Consider the following 18612-nt stretch of genomic DNA (forward strand, 5'->3'; position numbering starts at 1 on the left):
CTGCTCGGGGAGTGATTTTGATCCAAATACAGGTGCTTGAAACCACTGCTTTACATTATTGCAAGCTTGTTTAGGAGTCACCTTCACAGTGTAGCAGAACTTGGTCCATTCATTAATTGAAACAGCAGTTCCTTTGGAAACTGATCTACAGATAGCAAGAGGAATCCCTTGGCTGCCACTGGACTGTTCACACGGCAAAATGAACTCAGAAAATTTGCACCGTTTTCATATACTAGCCTGACTGAATGAGCTGCAACATGACTGACTCCAGGCATTTCTTAAGAGGGTATTTGTCTCTTTACAATTCATTCCTTCTCCTGCTCTTCACATGTTCCCTTATTTCTGATCTAATAATCACCAACAGCAATAGGAACTAACTGCATGTACCATCTCTTCCATTTTAATTTCCATAATCATGCAATCATTTTCCTTAGGCATTTGCTTCACCACCCATCCTCCCACCAACAGAAAACTGTTCGGAGGTATAGCCCATACGTCCAAACAGTTTAATATTGCACACTAATACTGTCTACAGTTTCTTCACCATTAATTGATTTTAATTTGATTTTGTTGTGTTCATTAAAAGGACACCCAAAGAGATGTGTGATCTAGTAATTTTGTATTATTTGTTGTCAGTAGTGACCACAATGTGCCAGGCACTATACTAGCATCTAAAGACATAGTCCCTTCCCCAAAGAGCTTACACTTGAAAAAGACAAAACAAACAGCTGGACAAAAGATTGGGGAAAGGAGTAAACTTGGACTCTGGAATTCCTAACCCTGGTTCTGACATTGACTCCTTCGGTAACTTTAGGCAAGTCATTTTTATCTGGGCACAGATAATGTTGGCTATTAGTAATTAATATATTAGCAGTTAGTCATCTAATTGCTTCTGTAAATCTATCTTAGGTACATATGGCTCCAATCACTGTAGTAATGGATCGCCTTACAATCTTTCAGTGTATTTATCCTTCCCTCACTCTTGTGAGGCATGGCTGTGCTATAATCCCATTTTACAGATGGGGAACTGAGGCACAGAGAAGCTAAGTGACCTGCTCAAGAGTGTACAGGACATCTGTGGCAGAGAAGGGTCTCCCGAGTCTTAGGCTAGTGACCTGGCTCTTAAGTACTGTTATGTCAAATAAAACACCCGATCCTCTAGGAAAAAGCACAGGACGTGGACATTTCAACTACAAACACTGAGAAACACAAATGAACTTTTCTGTGCTATTCTCAGAATATTAGGATTCCTTACCCATTATTTCATACTAACGTGAGCTGCATCACTCCTCCAATGTTCACTTTCTTAGTTAGTTAGTAAATTAAGAATTTAAATTCCTAGCAAGTACTAGAAAGTGTATGGTACTCAGAGGGTCATATCCTCCAACAAACTCCTTTCATTGTATTGGATAAAGTATCTTTAATTAGGAAGTACACAATACTATGTTTTAATAATACATAATCTAAGTATGTGAAATATTGTAAAAAGCCCTGTAGTTATGATCAGTCTGTTATTCCAACAGTGTAATCTCAGTGGGGAAAAACGCTTTCCAATGGCAGTTTTATCACCACTCAACTGTTCCCTTCCCCACTTTTTTTAAAAGGAGAGTACAACAAAAGAAATGTTATCTGTGGCCAATTTTGTATGCACCCCATATGTTCACTCTTTATAGACAAAGTTCTCTCAAGAGTAACAATATACACATCTACTAGAAAAACTATGTCAAGGGCCCTACACAGCGAAGCACTTAACTAGTTCCTTTACTTTAAATATGTGAGTCCCATTGACTTCAATGGATTTAATCATGTGCTTAAATGCTTTGCTGAATTGGGATCAAGGACAAGAGATGTGGCGTTGAAACTGTCTGCCCCTATTCTAGCTCCATCCAAAGCAGCAGGAGTGCCATTCTGCAAGTCCTCACAGGTTGAGGCACATTCTGAAGCAAGACTTAAGAGCCAGGCCATATAGTGTACGAATTTGAGTGAATACGATTCCTGATCAGGCCCCGTCTACCATTTTCTTGTGCCATTGCTGCATAATTTATACCTCCCTGGGAGGTATAAATTAGACTGAAGGCAGCCAGAGGACAGGCTCATGTTAATGGTGGTTTTTGAAATGTGTACCTATTGAGGATGCAATTAAGCCAATATAAAATGTGGAATTAGGATTTAGCCTAATTCTGTAACACGCGTCCTCCTGTGCAAAACTGCCAAACTCTCATTAGCATGATGCTGTTTTTGTGTGTGTGTGTGAGGATTAAATATCATGTTTGTGTATTGTATGGGACAGAGCCATGTGATTTGCCTTCTACAATATACATGGAAATGTGAAATTCACATCCTATAAGTAACAGCAAGATAAGGCTCTGAGTTTATATCTGATAGTTCTGAGACAGTCTTTCTATAGTATCCAAATCAAGAAATGGTTAAAAAAGCTGTATCAATACAATCATCTTTGTACAATAAATATCATTCAGTACAGTGAAACTGAATCCTATGTTTGTGCTAAATAAAAGAGGGGTCAAATCTGCAATTTTCAGGTATATTCTACGAAGATCTGAGCACCAAAAGCTCCCATTGGAGACAATGGATCTGAATGCTGACATCTTTAAATCAACATGGCATGTCTTTCTAAAACACAAGATACAAGCTAGATGCAGATATTACTTGATGAATTTCACAGCCTATATCATATTAATGGTCCCTTCTGACCTTAAAAATCTCTGAGAGTAGCCAGGTCCTCATAGGAATAGACCAATGGTGAATTTTCACCTCCCCAAACAGTCACTAAGATATAAATAAATACATACATATATCATCCCTTACCAGATTTGTAATATAAAATCTAGTTAATTTTAAATGAGAGGGTGTCATTTTGTACATTTTTAATAAGAATTTAAGTTAGGTGATACAATTTAAACACGTATTATCATTGGACACTCTTTAATGTTCCCATTGGAACTGACTAGAGCGTCCCTGTTTTATGTTTCTTCAGTGTCATTGACAAATGAGGCTGCAGATAAAGGGGTTGTGGTCCTAAAAAACAACCAACCTTTCATAATCTCAGCTCAGTGTACAGTTCACCTATGCATCATTCATTAATCTTTGTTTCAACAAGAATGCCTGGTCTGGTGACAGCATAGAACTATAGTTTGAGGTAGTGTGCTCTCCACAGGTGCTCTTATAAAGAATATTCTAGGTTACAATATGTCCTTTGTTACTTTTTTCCACTTCAGTGCATAACTGAAAGTTTTCAGACTCATGCTAGGCTTTGTATTTTTGTACCCTCACTGGGTTTGTAACTTAGCTCTTAAACAAGTGACATACTAGATCCTAAGCAGTTATGGTATTTCCAGGCAAGTGAAAGAACAAATACTGAGCCAAGAAAGTCCAATCTGTACGCAGAGCATTATAAAATATATAAATACATGTGGGGCTCTTGGCAACGCTTGCGGTTTTTATTTTAGTAAGAACAGTTAGCTCCGATTTTGAACTTGGCATTCCTTTGCTTTTTCATGGTTTCAGTGAGGTCCTTGAAATATTGGGATTAGATCATCAGTTAGTGTAAATCAGATTCAATGCAGCTACTCCACTTTATGCCAGCTGAGGATTTGGTCCTTTGCATGTGTGTGTAATGAAGTTATTTGCTCTGTGTGGACATTAAGAGTGAGATTTTCAGAAGCTCAGTATTGGCCTCTCTGCTCCTATTGCAGTTAGTGAGTTTTGCCATTGATTTCAAGGGGAGCAGCATTAGATGCTGCTGAACACTTCTAAAAATCCCACTCTAATGATCTCCTGGCCGCCTTTGTAGGGGTTTGCTTCAGTCTCCTAGCCCAGATTTCCAACTTCCCTAGTTTGTCCACACATCAAATTGCAGAACAATTGGTTGCCATCCTCTTCCCCACGTTGTTCTCCATGTATAGTTAATGAAGTGTTTGAGCTCTTTTCGATGGACAGGTGCTATATAAATATGAGAGGTTATTTGTTACAGTATATCTGAGAGGTGTTTATGTTGTTGCATACCTCTTAAAGCAGTTTTAGGGTTTTTTTAGAGCTCATGGAATAAGAGTATTCATACAGGATCTGTAGGGTGCAGCCCATGACTATGGAAAGACCTAATCTAAACAGCATAATTCTTGTCAGCCCTGGCCCCCCTTTAATTACAGCACTGCTGTTCATCTGAGGAGTGTTTGTGAAGTAGCCAGTTCAGTGACTTCCAGTGAACTTCCTATCTCCTTGACTGGGCTATTTCTCTCTGATGACATACCACTTCCTTCTGAATTACTTTCTCTCTTGTTTCCGTTGATGTTAATTTTCAGTACTTGAAACTGAACGTGGTGACTGAACTATAGAGAGGGCCAGTCACATAGGACAAAGCTGAAAAACAATATGTGCAGTTGTTTCACATTTGTTTTTGAATTGGGGCTTTCTTCTAAAAACAGCGCGTCTCTTCCTGCCATAAAGTCACTATCTGGCACTTAAAAAGAACAGGAGTACTTGTGGCACCTTAGAGACTAACAAATTTATTTGAGCATAAGCTTTTGTAGGCTACAGCCCACTTCATCGGATGCACAGAATGGAACATATAGTAAGGAGAGATATATACACATACAGAGAACATGAAAAGGTGGGAGTTGTCCTACCAACTCTAAGAGGCTAATTAATTAAGAGAAAAATCTGGCATTTGTGATTTCACAGGCTGCGGCCCAAAGTCAGCCTTAAGGGTGGGTGATGTGCAGGTTCACAATCTGCTGACACAGATGAATATCCTAAATTGCTTATATCTGGGGATGCCAAACTCTGAATAATATAGGGACTCTCTGCCCCAGTGGGCAACTCCTTACCACAATGCTCAGTCTGAGCTATTTAGGCAAGCACTAGCCAGTTCTACAGTACAGCGTAATACTGTACTGGGGCCAGTATCCTCCAAAAGATGGCGGATAGGATTGTCTGGATGGCAGCTGGTCCTCAGGCTCCATGCTGTAGATGGAGACACCACAAACCAGTGATCTGTACTTCACAGGAGTGCAACCTCGCCTCCAAATCCAGGCCAGCGCCTCCCCCTATGTGGGTAGTAGTACCTGCAGCAAAGGAGGCGGTTATATTTGCCCCATGATAGAAAACATAATAGTTGTGCAGTTTCAAACCCTGAAGCTTTCAGGGATATCTTGGGAGAATTCATGGACTGACTACACCAGTTCAGCCAGAAGGGAACTTAATGCCTCTTCACAGGTGTTACAGTGAGTCCTTGTAAGTAAGGTGGTTTTGTTTGAACACAAAGTTTTGTACAGATATTGCTCCTTTGGTTGTTTGCAATGCCTTTTTGTTGTAGAGAGGACCTGAGGGTACTTCTTGACCAAAGGCCTACTTGGCTGTTTTCATGGCAAAATACATATTATACAGCCTGATTTGCTATAGAATCAATTACGGAGAGAAGGTAGGTTGTGAAGCTTTATCTACATGGCGGAAACAGCTATATCTGCACTGTATAGCTATTCCAGAATACCTGTGGAAGCGGAGTAGTGTCCACAGAGGGGAGTTATTCCAGAAGCTATATTGGAATAGTTATTCCAGAATAGCTATGCTGGTCAATTTTCACACGTAGATAAGCCCATATATATTCAGCAGCAGTCTTTGACAAAAGATGCTGTGAGAGATAAGTGGGGTTTTGTTTCTTGCTTGGTATGTTTGAAAGGCCCTTTTTAGATAAATGCACTTTGATGAAACTGATTCTGTGGCTTTTAAACTAATTATGGTTTTTCTGCTAGTCCCAGTGTTTTTGGAAACTACAGCCTTCCTTCTGCCGAGAATTAGTTCTCTCTCTCTCTCTCTCCATGCAATGAGCAGGCTAATGGATGCTAGAAGTGTCATTAGCATAAGCGAAAAAGTAGGTTTTATATTAATCTGATAATTGTATCAAATTGCAAAATTGGTTGGTTGATAGTATAAAGGTTGATTAAACCTAATTTTAATCACTGATCGTCGTGTGCATTTGACCTTGCAGAAGTGTTCCTTTCTAATGGTCAAAAACCCTTTAGAAATACAGCTAGTCTCTTTTGCTTCTCTGTACTCAAAGGGCAACTATGTAGTTGAGCATATTACTGCATTAGATTATTTTGAGTCTGAACAGTTTTTTGGGGGGAATGAGCAATGACATTTACTCTTTTGCTCTCCTCTCTTTAAAGCCAGATGCTAGAAGCAAAATATACATCCAGACTCAAGGTAAGTTTTGAAATATTCCAGGTATGTGCTTGTTTTGAAGCTTGCTACCCTCGTGATGCCTACTTAGATGGATTTTTCAAGTGATACAGAAGTCTTGCTGAAATAGACATAGGATGATGGCCAGGCTCCACTGGAGTCAGAGTTTTGCTGTTGACTTCATTGGGCCAAGATTTCACCTAGATTTTCAGGTGAACTCTTGAGTTTGGGTGACTCAATTTTCAGCTGCCCAACATGATATATTTATGGGTCTGACCCAAAGCACGGTGAAGTCAGTGAGAGTCTTCCATAGACTTCAATGAGCTTTGCATAAACTCTTCACTCCTAATATTCAAAAAGTGCCAAGCACCCATTCTCTAAAAATCAGGCCCCTTTAACATGCCTCAAGTTGGTGTCCCAAAACCAGAGGCATTCAAAATCAGTATTTGCTTTTGAAAATCTTGGTTGGACAATTAGTGCAGGGAATGTGATGCATTCTGTTTGTAAAGCGCCATATACATCTATAATGCTATCTAGGTAATATTTAATCAAAATTAAGACCTAGCTTAGCATTTGAAATGTGGCTGCTTCAGCTGCTGTCAATGTTACTAAACTAACCAACTGTAGAATGTGAAAATAAAATTTTAGATGTTTAACTTTGGCCTTCTAAAGAGATTTCTTTTTTAAAAAAATGTGTATTGTGGGGTTAGGATTTAAGATTTATTAAGAGATTAAATATACATATAATTTAGCAGTGACATCAAAGGATTTAGGCATCATGTTTTTTTATTCCACGTTTCAGAACCAATCCAGATGATTTTCCCATCAAGTAAAATCTACCTATGAGACATCCAGACAACAACATAGTATTAAGAGGCCAAACCAACATTGGTGCAAGTAGGCATGACTCTGTGGATTTCCATGGAGTTGCACCCTCTGAGGCCCAAGGTATAAATATTGGAACCTGAACTGGAAAAATCAAACTGAATGCTACAGAAATTCTAGGCAAGAAGATGTACATGGGAAAGGATATCTTGAAATGGGAGCAATTTCAAGTGGGATTTAGAGTATTTGACAAACACATTACACAGTACAAGACTTTAAGAGCTATAGTTTTGCCACCTTAGGTCTAGTAAAACATGTTGTCCCTTTCTTCCCTTGAATCTAGGAATTATGACCACACCTAGTGCAACTTTTAACTGGAAGAGATTTCTACAAAATGCAGGTACAATGTAAAACTGCTTTATGCTTCTGAACAAAGTGCATGAAGATCATAGCTTACATATGCTGCCTCTTCCTCTAATTAAGTTTTCAGTACATATTCTTGATATGTTTGAATGATTTTCTGTTTTTGTCTCCGTTCTGGAAGAGATCTTAGAATATGTAAGTTGATCTGTTGTACGGTTATGGTTTTTAGTGCTCTTGAAAATGAGGGATTAACAGTGCTAGCTAGAATCAGGCAGTCAGAATTCTGCCCTTGCTTGTTAATCACAACAGCAAACTACCCCTGTATTCCTAGTCACAACCTTTAGCCGTGCTTACACTGACAAAAATGAAATTGCACCAAACAATAAAGTGGCTATGAGATATGGACAAATGTCCCCTGGAAACGTAGTTGGCAGTAACACTCATTTCACTCATGACCAAAGCACAGATATCTGAGCATGCTTGTGATACACAGAAATGTGATGGAGGCCAGTATGACAGAAGAGATGGGTAGGGAATCTGAAATAGCAGTTCAAACTTTCACAATCTAACCCCCACAGTGAGCCTAATTCTTGACCTGGAGAGGTCAGATATCATTCAGTATTTGTGCCTATATGCTATATGGCCTCACTATGAAGACTTTCAACAAGAATGGTAAGCATGCTTGGACTTCTGGACAGGCATTGTGTTGCCACTAAACTATCTGGCAACCTCTTTATGGTGCCAACTTGTATATTTCAGTCTGGGCTGAAACTTGGTTTCAAAGCAGGAGAAAATTTAGGAAAATAACAGATTGTTTTATTAATAAATTAATAAGTCTTTTTAAATATGCAATTAGGGTATGAACCAGCTTCTACTGAAATCAATGGGAATTTTGTCATTTATTTCAACAAGAGTGGGATAAGACCCCTAGCACCTGACCTAGAGTTCACAGAAATCGAGCATAATCTGCATGTTGTTAGAGTTGGTTGAAAAAATTCAGACACAACTTTTTTTTTTGTCAAAATCTTTTATGGGATTGATTAGATTTCTATTAACTTTGCATGGATCCCAGGCTGACAGCAAGAATCTGTTCAGTTTCACTGCTGCTGCTGAGTGATATGCAGTTCTGAAACTGATATTTATGTCAATTTCAGTCAGCATCTACAGCTGGATGACTATATTTCCAGAGAGCATATTTGTTTCTAAAACAAAATATTGCAGCTTTTTGTCCTGATTTGGGATGGAAAGTTTTTAAGAGTCTCAAAAATTTTCCTGGGATGAGAAAACTGATTTCCTGCCTATCTTTAATTATTGTTATTAAATATTTAATCAGGTCCCCATTGTGCTGGGCGCCATACAAACATAGAAACATAGTCCCTGGTCTGAAGGACTTAGAATCAAACAGCGAAATACCCAGGGTTGGAAAACAACATACAAGCAGACGTGTGTGCCAGACACAGCATGATACATATTTAAAGGATTTTTGAATTGCCTATTGGTTAAAATGCTTATTTAATTAATTAATTTAGAATTAGTATGCCTACTATACATTCACCCCTGGAGCACGACTCCTTTGAGTACATCATTTGAATAGTAAGTATAAATTTAAAAGTTATAGTTCATATAGCTTGAAAATTGGAAAGTTAATTTTTCCTCTCTCAAATTGAAACATAAACTGTTTTCTTGGCTGAGAACACCTTTGCCATTTGTCAGCCAAGAACAAAAAAAAATCTCACTGACTTCCTTATCTGAATACAAATACATACATACATAGAAGCAGACTAGATTCAACAAAAGATTTGCCTAATTTTTGGGGGGTGGGAAAATCAGGACTGCAGAGTGAGTTGTGGCAACTGAGGGTTTATAGCTTTGTTATTTCTTCTCTCCCGCCCCCCCATAATCTGGCAGTCAACAGCCATCCCATGTTCTGGGGATCCTTCTAAATTTTTTAAACTCAGATCAAATACATATATTAGCATTATATGAGAATTGAGAAGGTGTTTCTACCATATAGCTATGATTGGTCATAATCCACTACCAAATGAGTAGTAATAAATAAAGCCTGCAAAAAGAGATTGGTTTCACCGTATGTCCAAAAGACAAGTTAGGGCCAGATCCTCTGCTGATGTAAACTGAAGTAGCTCCATTGACTTCAGTGGCTCTGTGCCACTTTATAACAGACTAGTTCTGGCTTCTTAAACTTTCAGTTTACAGGGTCTCTATTTCTGAACTGCCATAGGTGAGGGGAGCTAAATCTTTGGTGCTTGACCAGAAGAGACAAAAAAGAAGCGGGCACTGAGGTATCCAGTGGACAGGGAAACTCAAAAGTTACAATAGCCTGGTTGGTTGCACTGAGATTCATAGATTTCAGTGATCACTGTGATCATCTGGTCTGACATCCTGCATAACACATGCCATACAATCTTGCATTTTGAGCCCAGTAACTTCTGAAACATATATGCAGCACATGCTACTTCTTCATGTAATGATGCTGGGGGAAATGCAGGCGTCTGGATCATTCCTTACTGTGTGCAATATGTCTACCATGTAGACCAGTGAATTGTACCTGTGCAGCAAGTTTATGAGCCCCAGCACTGTTACACTGAGTTCCTACCTCAACCCTTACGTAAAAGCGAGCTCTTCTAATCTTTCCCCTGTAACGGCACATCTGGGGGAAAGACTAATTCAAAAAGTCATCTCTTCGTAACACTTTGATTATTAAGGCTCCTTTTCCAAACTAGAAAAATTTTCATGCATTTTGCCCTGGAATTTTTTTTTTTTTTTTTTGCATCGTTCTCATCAATCTGATCTTCAGTAGTACAGCTCTCTCTTCCGTTGTTACAAATGAATCCACATTATTCAATTGCCCTATCATGTCAGTAAATGTGTGTCATTATTCAGAACCCATGTCCAATTTTAAATTGAGCATTGTGAGGTTATTTCGTTCTCAGAAAATCACAGCACACCAGCACAGCACCACTAAGATTAATAATTTTCAGAAGTATAATGATTTGTCACTTGCCTAATATGGCCCCAACATTGATTGGATCCTGTGTCTCACTATTTTGTGATTAAAGGAACAGCAGGGTCAGAGGGTGCGGGGGACGAGAAGATTCCTCATAAATGCATTTTGTCTGATATATTAAGGGCAGTTTTATCCAAATGTACTCTAATGCAAAAGTGCAAAATAATTCATAATTCACAGACAAAAGCAAACAGTGACTGTCACTTCCTTGCCTGCTAAGTAATAAATTGAAAATTGACAAAATTATTCAGTGTGTATTGGTTTTATGACCATGTATCTCATCTCATTTGTTTTATCCTCAGTCCTGCTCCTATTTCAGTCTCCTGGGATGGGCTGCAGTTCTCATCAACACTTCCCCCCCATACCCTAGTATCACTGTAGCATGTAAAACGTCTCCCATTCTAGCAGATCGGGTCTGGTTTTTTGTCCCTAATTCCGTGCTTGCTGGAGAATAACAAAGGGAGCAGAAGGGGTGCTTTTCATGGAGTTTTCAATTTCTAGATCGAGTCTCTCATATTCAGAATAATGTAAACTAGTAGCAGTTAGTGGGAAGTCTTAGAAAATATAGCAGTGACAATATTTTCCTGGAAAGTAGTGATATTTTGATTCAGTTAAAGCATATACTTGCTCAATGCAGTGCACTTTAACTAGATCATCTACTATTTATGTGGTTCTGTGACTGCCCAATCTAGTTTATTTTATAAAATTTATTTTCTTTTTGACTTCTGTCATGTATTCACTGTGACTTCTATCCCGTCTCTAAAGAGGGTTAATAGTTTTTTCTCCAAAACCATCCCAATAACTGGCACATATTTTTAGAAGTGTTCTCCATCTTATGTGCCCAACTCAAGTCAGACAGTACCTAGCCCTACAATTCCAACTGAAGTCATTGGGAGCCATACATGCTAAGCAGCCCTGAAAATTAGGCCATATAGTGCCAAGTAAGTGTCATAATACCAATGGACTCTTTTGAAAACTTCGTTTTTTTCCTATTTGTATATGCCCCACTTACATAGTCCAACTTGGTAGTGAGTTCCACAATCACAGTGATGCCTGATACTCATGCTGAATAGAACTTTATTCCACAAATAGTCCTATTGAAAGCAGTGGGACTGTACATGGAGTGAGATACAAGTGGAGACAGGGTGGCAGAATCTGGCGTGGATCAATTACGGTTGGTGCTAAAACCAGCCTTCCCTCACCTCCTAAATGCCTAGCAGATTTCAGTGAATGGTGGATATAAATTACAATTGCCTAATATGAGGAAGGGATTTTTAATTTTTGTAATAATCTTTGAGGGTACAATGAAAGAATGGCATAAAATCATGGAATCTATATTGTAACTCATTAGGCTTCCATGCAGACATCAAGGGGCTGACAGTAATGCTTGTTTAGAGTTAGTGCACCTAAGCTCCCAGTGGCAAAATTTTCACCAACTGGAGATTATGAAGCATTTTATTGGATAAATCTGCAAAGAGGGAACTTTTGGAATTGATTAGTGTTTTTTTTGTTGTCAACTTTGCAATCTTTTCTACATGATGAAAAGAAAGACTGCAGGCATCAAAAGACAAACCAAAAATCATGGCCACCCCTAGTTTTAAACTTAAACTGCAACAAGACAGTTATCCTGGAAGCAAATTTCTAAGAGAAACTTTTCCTGTTGATGCTTAGTAACTATCCAAAGTATATCAGTCATGTCACCAGTATGACATGCCCATCTGTGGACCTAAAACAATGAGATAGCGTAGACTCCACTGAAAATTTGTCAGTAGAAAATAACAACACAACCTACATCAACATGAAAACCCAGATTTGTGTCCTCTGCTCAACGATGGTATATAGCTGGTTGAGGTAGGGACTGGTCCAATGCCCACTTAAGTTGATGGAAAGACTTCCATTGATTTCATTGAGCATTGGATTAAGTTCCTAAAATACAAATTTGGATAAGGTCATATGGTTCAGAAGGGTAGATTACTGTACTGCAATTTCTTAGTTATAAGTTGAGAAAGATTAATTAGATTTCAACCCTATTCTGGCAGGAAAGTGAACCAATATTAGATACTCCAGGAAGGTCCCATGATCTGTGAGGATCAGGTGTCACTGTAGAATCAAACAACCAATGTCAGACATAGTCTTGGTGTGTAATTTCCCTCTGCTAGGCCAATTTCTGAAGATGCCTTGCTATGGAGTAAGACTGAAAATGTTACGTGACCTATGGTGGCATAGATGGGATTGCACAGATGCATTATGTTTTCCTAAAACTATGGAGAAAGAGACAAGGTGAGTGCAATGTTAAGAAAGACCAGATGGTGAAAGTCTCTGTAGAAATCCAAGGGACTTCAGCAAGCAATGGTCATAACACAGGGCAGTCTGGTATTTTCCTCACAGTCACTATCTAACCAATGATCAAAACACAGTTCTTAGGTATGTTCCTAGTAAAGGGACATTTTTTGAGGGCTATTATGAACTCCTTAATTACACCAGTCAGCAGTTACTCACACTAGTGGTCGCATTGGAGTGAATAGGATTATTGGAGTGAGCTACTTCTCAATGTGAGATGCTCATAAACTGGCCTTAAATTTACTAGTAGGGTAGGAAGGCAGGCCTAGACTCAAAAGTCCTATTCACACTAATGTTGTGAAGTCTGATTGTTGAATCTTTGGGGGAAAATATCTCGAAGTTGTTTTTTTTTGTTCACATACAGTGAAAAGCATACTGCCATATCTGTTACTGATAACTAGAAATTATAGAAGCCATATGATGCTACATTTCCTGCAGTCTGATTTTTCCAGATAAGGTCCTTATCCTGTGAGGTGTTGAGTACTTCAGTGGAATCAATGGAAGTTGAGAGTGCGCAGCACCTAGGAAGATTAGGGCCCTGAAAGTGCAAATGCCCTCTAGTGATTAATTTATGATAAACTACCGTATATACTCGTTCATTAGCCCATTCATTTATAAGCCGACCCCCAAGATGGTTAGGTAAAAACAGCAAAAACCGTATGACCCTTCCATAAGCCGACCTTATATTTCAGGGGTTGGCAAACTTTGGCTCTCAGCCCATCAGGGTAAGCCGCTGGTGGGTTGGGACGTTTTCTTTACTTGGAGCATCTGCAGCCATGGAGCCCCTCAGCTCCCTGTGGCCGCAGCCATTTCCCACAGCTCCCATTGTCTGGGAATGGTGAACCATGGCCACAGGGAGCTTAGGGGCTCCATGCCTGCAGATGCTTCAGGTAAACAAAACGACACTGTATTCAATGATTCCTTAGAGTTTAAAATCAAATTTAGGTGTAGACCTGTTTATAAGCTGACCCCCACTCTTTGACACATCACTTTTTTACCAAAAATATTTGGCTTATGAATGAGTATATACGGTACTTTTAGTTTCTTCAGTTACTATGGAGTCTGTCCCCTGTATCCTCCCCCTTCTTTCATTTCAAGGGAAAGGATTACTTTGTAGATTAAGGTCCCAAATCAGTCAAGCATTTAAGTATTTTTTTAAAGTTATTCATATACTTGTTCTTAAGTGTGTTGCTAATAGGGACCTAATTGCACTAAGGATGGACCTAATTCTGTTCTCAATGAAGTCAGTGGCTTCAGGATCAGCAGATGATAAGGTAGAACTGAAAAGCTGGATTGCATTATGGGAACTGCCATGTAATGCTGCTGTAGTACACAAAATGGGGAATTTGGCTGGGCTGAGCAACTAAAGGTATTTAAAATCATGAAGGGTTGAATTTTGAGAGAGACAAGATTTAAAAAAGCCAGTGTTGAAGATCTAATGCTGCAAAACTCTTAGTTATGAGAACACAAAAGAAATTAGATGATTTATTGTGACAGTTCCAACATGTGGCCGAAGAGATGAATGTAAAGGACAAAGCGGAGTTAGAAGACTTACTGAGCATATCAAAGATATATTCCACTGGTGGACAAAGTCACCCAAGATTCAAACTCTGGAAGATAAAATAACCATCTCAGACAGAATCTGAAATCTCAGCAAGAAACCTATAGATTTTCTTTTGTAGGAGATCAGTTAATACTTTGAAATGTGTAGGAGACAGAAAAATGAACAATTTTTCAAGAGAGATAAAAGATTTGGTATGGTTCAAAGTGAACAGAAAGGAGGATTTGAGAGGGGATTTAACCTTGCCCTCCAGTCATAACTTAGTCATAGTTTCTGAACAAAAGAGAAGTCAGGTGGATAAGCCTAAATAATGTGGACCTGGTATGGTGATCTAAAGGTCTTTGGAATACAGGTGAAAATCAAGTTCAATTCAGGGATTAAAAAAAATTAACCCTGAGACTTTGATTGCCCTTGACCCAGCATTCATAAGGGCAATCTTGTTTGAAGACAGTGTGCGCTTATGTGTAACCTCAAGTTATTTAAATGCACAAATACAATCAATACGCCTGATATAAAATATATATTTGACCTCTAATAGGTATCATTTTCAAATCTTAAACTATAAAAGGTAAAACATACGTTAAAGGTTTGTTTTTTAAGGATTTTTTTAAAAAAAATCCTGTCCAAAACAAGCACTTTGAATATAAATCATCTAAAGTTTGGTTTTCCCCCTTTGGAAACTCGTGAATACATTTCATGAAAACAGCCATTAAAATCTCAAATAAGAAAAATGTCTTTATCTGAACAAGCAGTGAGAAACTAGGTCACTTGAGATAAGATGATCTCAGACTGCATCCTTACCTCCAGCAAGTCAGAGTTTGATATCACCCAGGCACATAGAAGCCTGCAGCTCTTCAGTAAGATTTGTAAGAACAATTTTATACTATTTATCTGAGATTGCTCTATCAGTTTTTTTCTTGATTGTTCATACTGGGATGGTGTTAAATAAATTTGCTGTTTTAAAGTCCTGCTAAGTGATGGGGGCTGTATTTTACTCTTGCCTTTATCATAAAAATAATGTATTCAGGAATGCTTCAGAAATGATTCCTGAGATGCTACTTCGTTTGTTTCTGTTATACTGTCTTGACACCCAAGACATGGATATTCTCAAGGCCCCATATATATAGTGCCATGCTATAGCTCAATTTTGAAGTAGAGTCCTCTGCTTTTTGCTGCCTAATATATATTCTTTATTTAATCTTTTTATATATTAGCTTTGGCAACATCTTCCCCAGTTTCTATGACCCTCACATTCCTGCTGCAGGGAGGAAAGGACTGGAGGATTTATGTAGCAGTGGATCCTCCAACACCTAGGACTTAGTGCCACTTAAGTAGTTGGTACTAACCAAATGTCACCCTCAAACAGAATATACATAGTCTTTCCCAATTAAGTATCAGTCATTGTCATTTACTGCCATCAAGCTAAATAGATTCCTTAGGAGATTGCTTTTATTAGGCTGTCATCCTGCCAGAGGCCTTGTCTACATAAAAACTTCCACCAGTTTTATCAAATCAGTTTAAGTTAAACTGTTTCAGACCCCTGTGTGGACACTTCGAGGAGTTTATTTCAGTTTAGCTTAAACCTGTTCCTAATCGACTTATGCTAAACTGAAATAAGCATAATTGAAAGTGAAATAAAAGCATTCACATCCATTTAAATCAGTTTACAGTCAGATCTTATATTAACGACTCTATTAAAGCCTCAACTATAAGCATTTGCACATGAGACTTTGCAAAGCAAAGAGAATGATATATTTTTTGTTAGCCCTCAGCACATAGCAAGAGTGAGAAGAGTCGTGGAGCCAGATGATAATGGATTGTTCTGTCTTCGAGACAGCAAAGTGTAGTCTTTATAATTACCTTTAAAATACTAACATTTCATTAAAAAAAAAAAAAGCACGATCACTAGCATTCAAAACTTGAAGTGTCGGGAAACTAATAAGATTTCATCCAAAATATTAATTTAAAACCTGTCCGTTTAGTAGCCAAGAAAGATTTGAAAGCCCTGGAGCCTGAAGTTATTTCCCCACTAGCATGTTTCCAACCTAGAGGCACCACCACCAAGTTTGAGAAGGTAATTGGTCACCAAGTCCATGGCAGTTCTGCAAAGTCTGTTAGTAATGGTGCCCGCTGCAGTGATGGTATTTGCAATGTTGACATGTATCCACTAAGGACTGGAGTGAGAACACAATACTTACAGAGCACTGAACAGCCATCACATGGTAATACCATTTGAGCACTGTCTGCCTTGGCTGGATTTGAATAAGGCAGGGGGTCTCAAACTTCATTGCATCGCGACCCCCTTCTGACAACAAAAGTTACTACACGACCCCAGGAGGTGGGACTGAAGCCTGAGCCTGCCCAAGCCCTAAATGGGGGGACACGGGACAAAGCTAAGGGCCAAGCCTTGCCACCCCAGGCAAGGAGGCCAAAGCTGAAGGCCAAGGGCTTCAGCCCCGGGAGGGGAGAGGGGCAGGGGCAAAGCCGAAGGCCAAGGGCTTCAGTCCCAGGCAGGGGGCCTGTAACTGAGCCCTGCCATCAAGGGCTGCAGCCAAAGCCTGAGCCCCTCCGCTCTTGGGCTTTGGCACCAGGTGGTGAGGCTCAGGCTTCGAGCCCGAGCCCAAGCAAGTCTAATGCCAGCCTTGGTAACTCCATTGAAATGGAGTCGTGACCCGCTTTGGGGTCCCAACCCACAGTTTGAGAACCACTAGAATAAGGGACTTAAAGGAAAATTCAAAATCCCAGGATTTAGGAAGCCATTTCTTCAGAATTGGTTCTTAAAAGACCAGCTATTATTTACTCGGTTTTATTTAAAAAAGCTGCTCTGACCTTATGGAAAACTTTGTAAAACATTTTATTTTAGGGACATAGGAACAAGTCTACTTGTACAGCGTAAATAAAGATCAAAGGAAGCAAAATATTAAGGACATCTCCCCAAATATAGGGGCAGAGATTCTAAGAAAGAATTTACCTGTTTCTACCTTCTTGTTCCGCATCAAAAGTCATAATTCTTTGCTAGTGACATTCCAGCTGCTTGCTGTGAAAGTGACTGATATGACAAAGATAGGATTATGATTTCAGATGAGGAACAAACTGTAGGAACGGAACCAACAAAGATCTTGTTTTCATGCAGAAGTGTTATATAAGCAGGGCAGTATCTAAGCAAAATGTTTTGCACAAGCTGCACCTGATCTTGGGAAGCTTTTTGTACTTTTGTTGTACCTTTCAGCTGAGGGGTTCAAAGCACTTTACCAATATTATTTGGTTAAGCCTCATAACATCTTTCAAAGTATTATATCCATTTTGCAGATAGGTAAACATAGGCAGTTTGCAATTAAGTGACTTGCCCTAGATCAGGTGAGTCAAGAATACAGCCAGGCATAGAATACTGGAGTCACAATTCCTAGTCCTCCGTTATAGCTACTAGACAACATTTCTTGGGCCACATTCTCTGCTAGTGTGACTCCAGTGACATCAATGGAGTTACACCATAGAAAATTTGGCCTCCTCTTTATAGTGCAATTATACTCTGAAATATCACAGTAGGGCAGTTATTTTAATAGCCTGTTAATGGCTATCAAGTTTCTTTAATTTACAAGTTCCTTTGCAAAATCAAGATGGTATGTGCAATACAGTTTTTGTGGGTCAAATCTGTGCTCAGTTACACATCTGAAGTGGAGAGTGGAGTTTGGCCCAGCAGTAGCTGAGACTTTTTTTTTCTATTTATGGTGCATGAGCCAGAACACAATCCAGCTCATTGTCCCAAAATATTGACTCAGTAGCACTAGCAGAAGTAAAACATAAAAAAAAGTAAAAAATTATTTTTGTCACTAACGCAAGAAGAATGCATCAAAGGGGCAGATCTGTTAAAAGTGTTGTTTTTGCATTAAAATTGTATTACAGATTAGGTAAATCTTCTTGGAAGCACAGTACTACAACAGAAAGTGACGCTTCCACTTAAGCTAAAAACAAAAACTAGGTGCTTCCTTTCAGACATCAATTTCCACATAGCTGTTATGTCTGTAGCATCTAAAAAGCCAGCGTTGCACTTACTGTATTAATGTGCTTCCCGCATTAGGGCTCTTGAGTATTTTGTGAGGCTAAATCAAGAGTGAGAATGCTGAAATGATTGCTTTCTTGTACAGATAGCTATAGTTTGCTTTTCACAGCAGGGGCTCCAAGATGTCTTGAAAAAGCACCGAGGAGGTGAAAATCTGATGGTAGCATTATCTTGATGTGAAAATTTAATCATCTTCAGTGAATAAATAGAAAGCCAAGTAGACACACAGGTGTTGCTTAA

General features: G+C 39.0%; 1 protein-coding gene across 1 annotated transcript in view; it reads left to right on the forward strand.

Moving 5' to 3' along the window:
- Positions 1-18612, forward strand: part of GLT1D1 (glycosyltransferase 1 domain containing 1) — an 84178-nt gene that overhangs the window by 21808 nt on the left and 43758 nt on the right. Inside the window, exons 5-6 of the mRNA XM_032791205.2 lie at positions 6186-6222; positions 7367-7423. Of these exons, the coding sequence (XP_032647096.1) occupies positions 6186-6222; positions 7367-7423 (94 nt within the window). The remainder of the gene's footprint in view (positions 1-6185; positions 6223-7366; positions 7424-18612) is intronic.

The sequence above is a fragment of the Chelonoidis abingdonii genome, chromosome 22 (genome assembly GCF_003597395.2).
Source record: "Chelonoidis abingdonii isolate Lonesome George chromosome 22, CheloAbing_2.0, whole genome shotgun sequence".
Classification (NCBI taxonomy): Eukaryota; Metazoa; Chordata; order Testudines; family Testudinidae; genus Chelonoidis; species Chelonoidis abingdonii.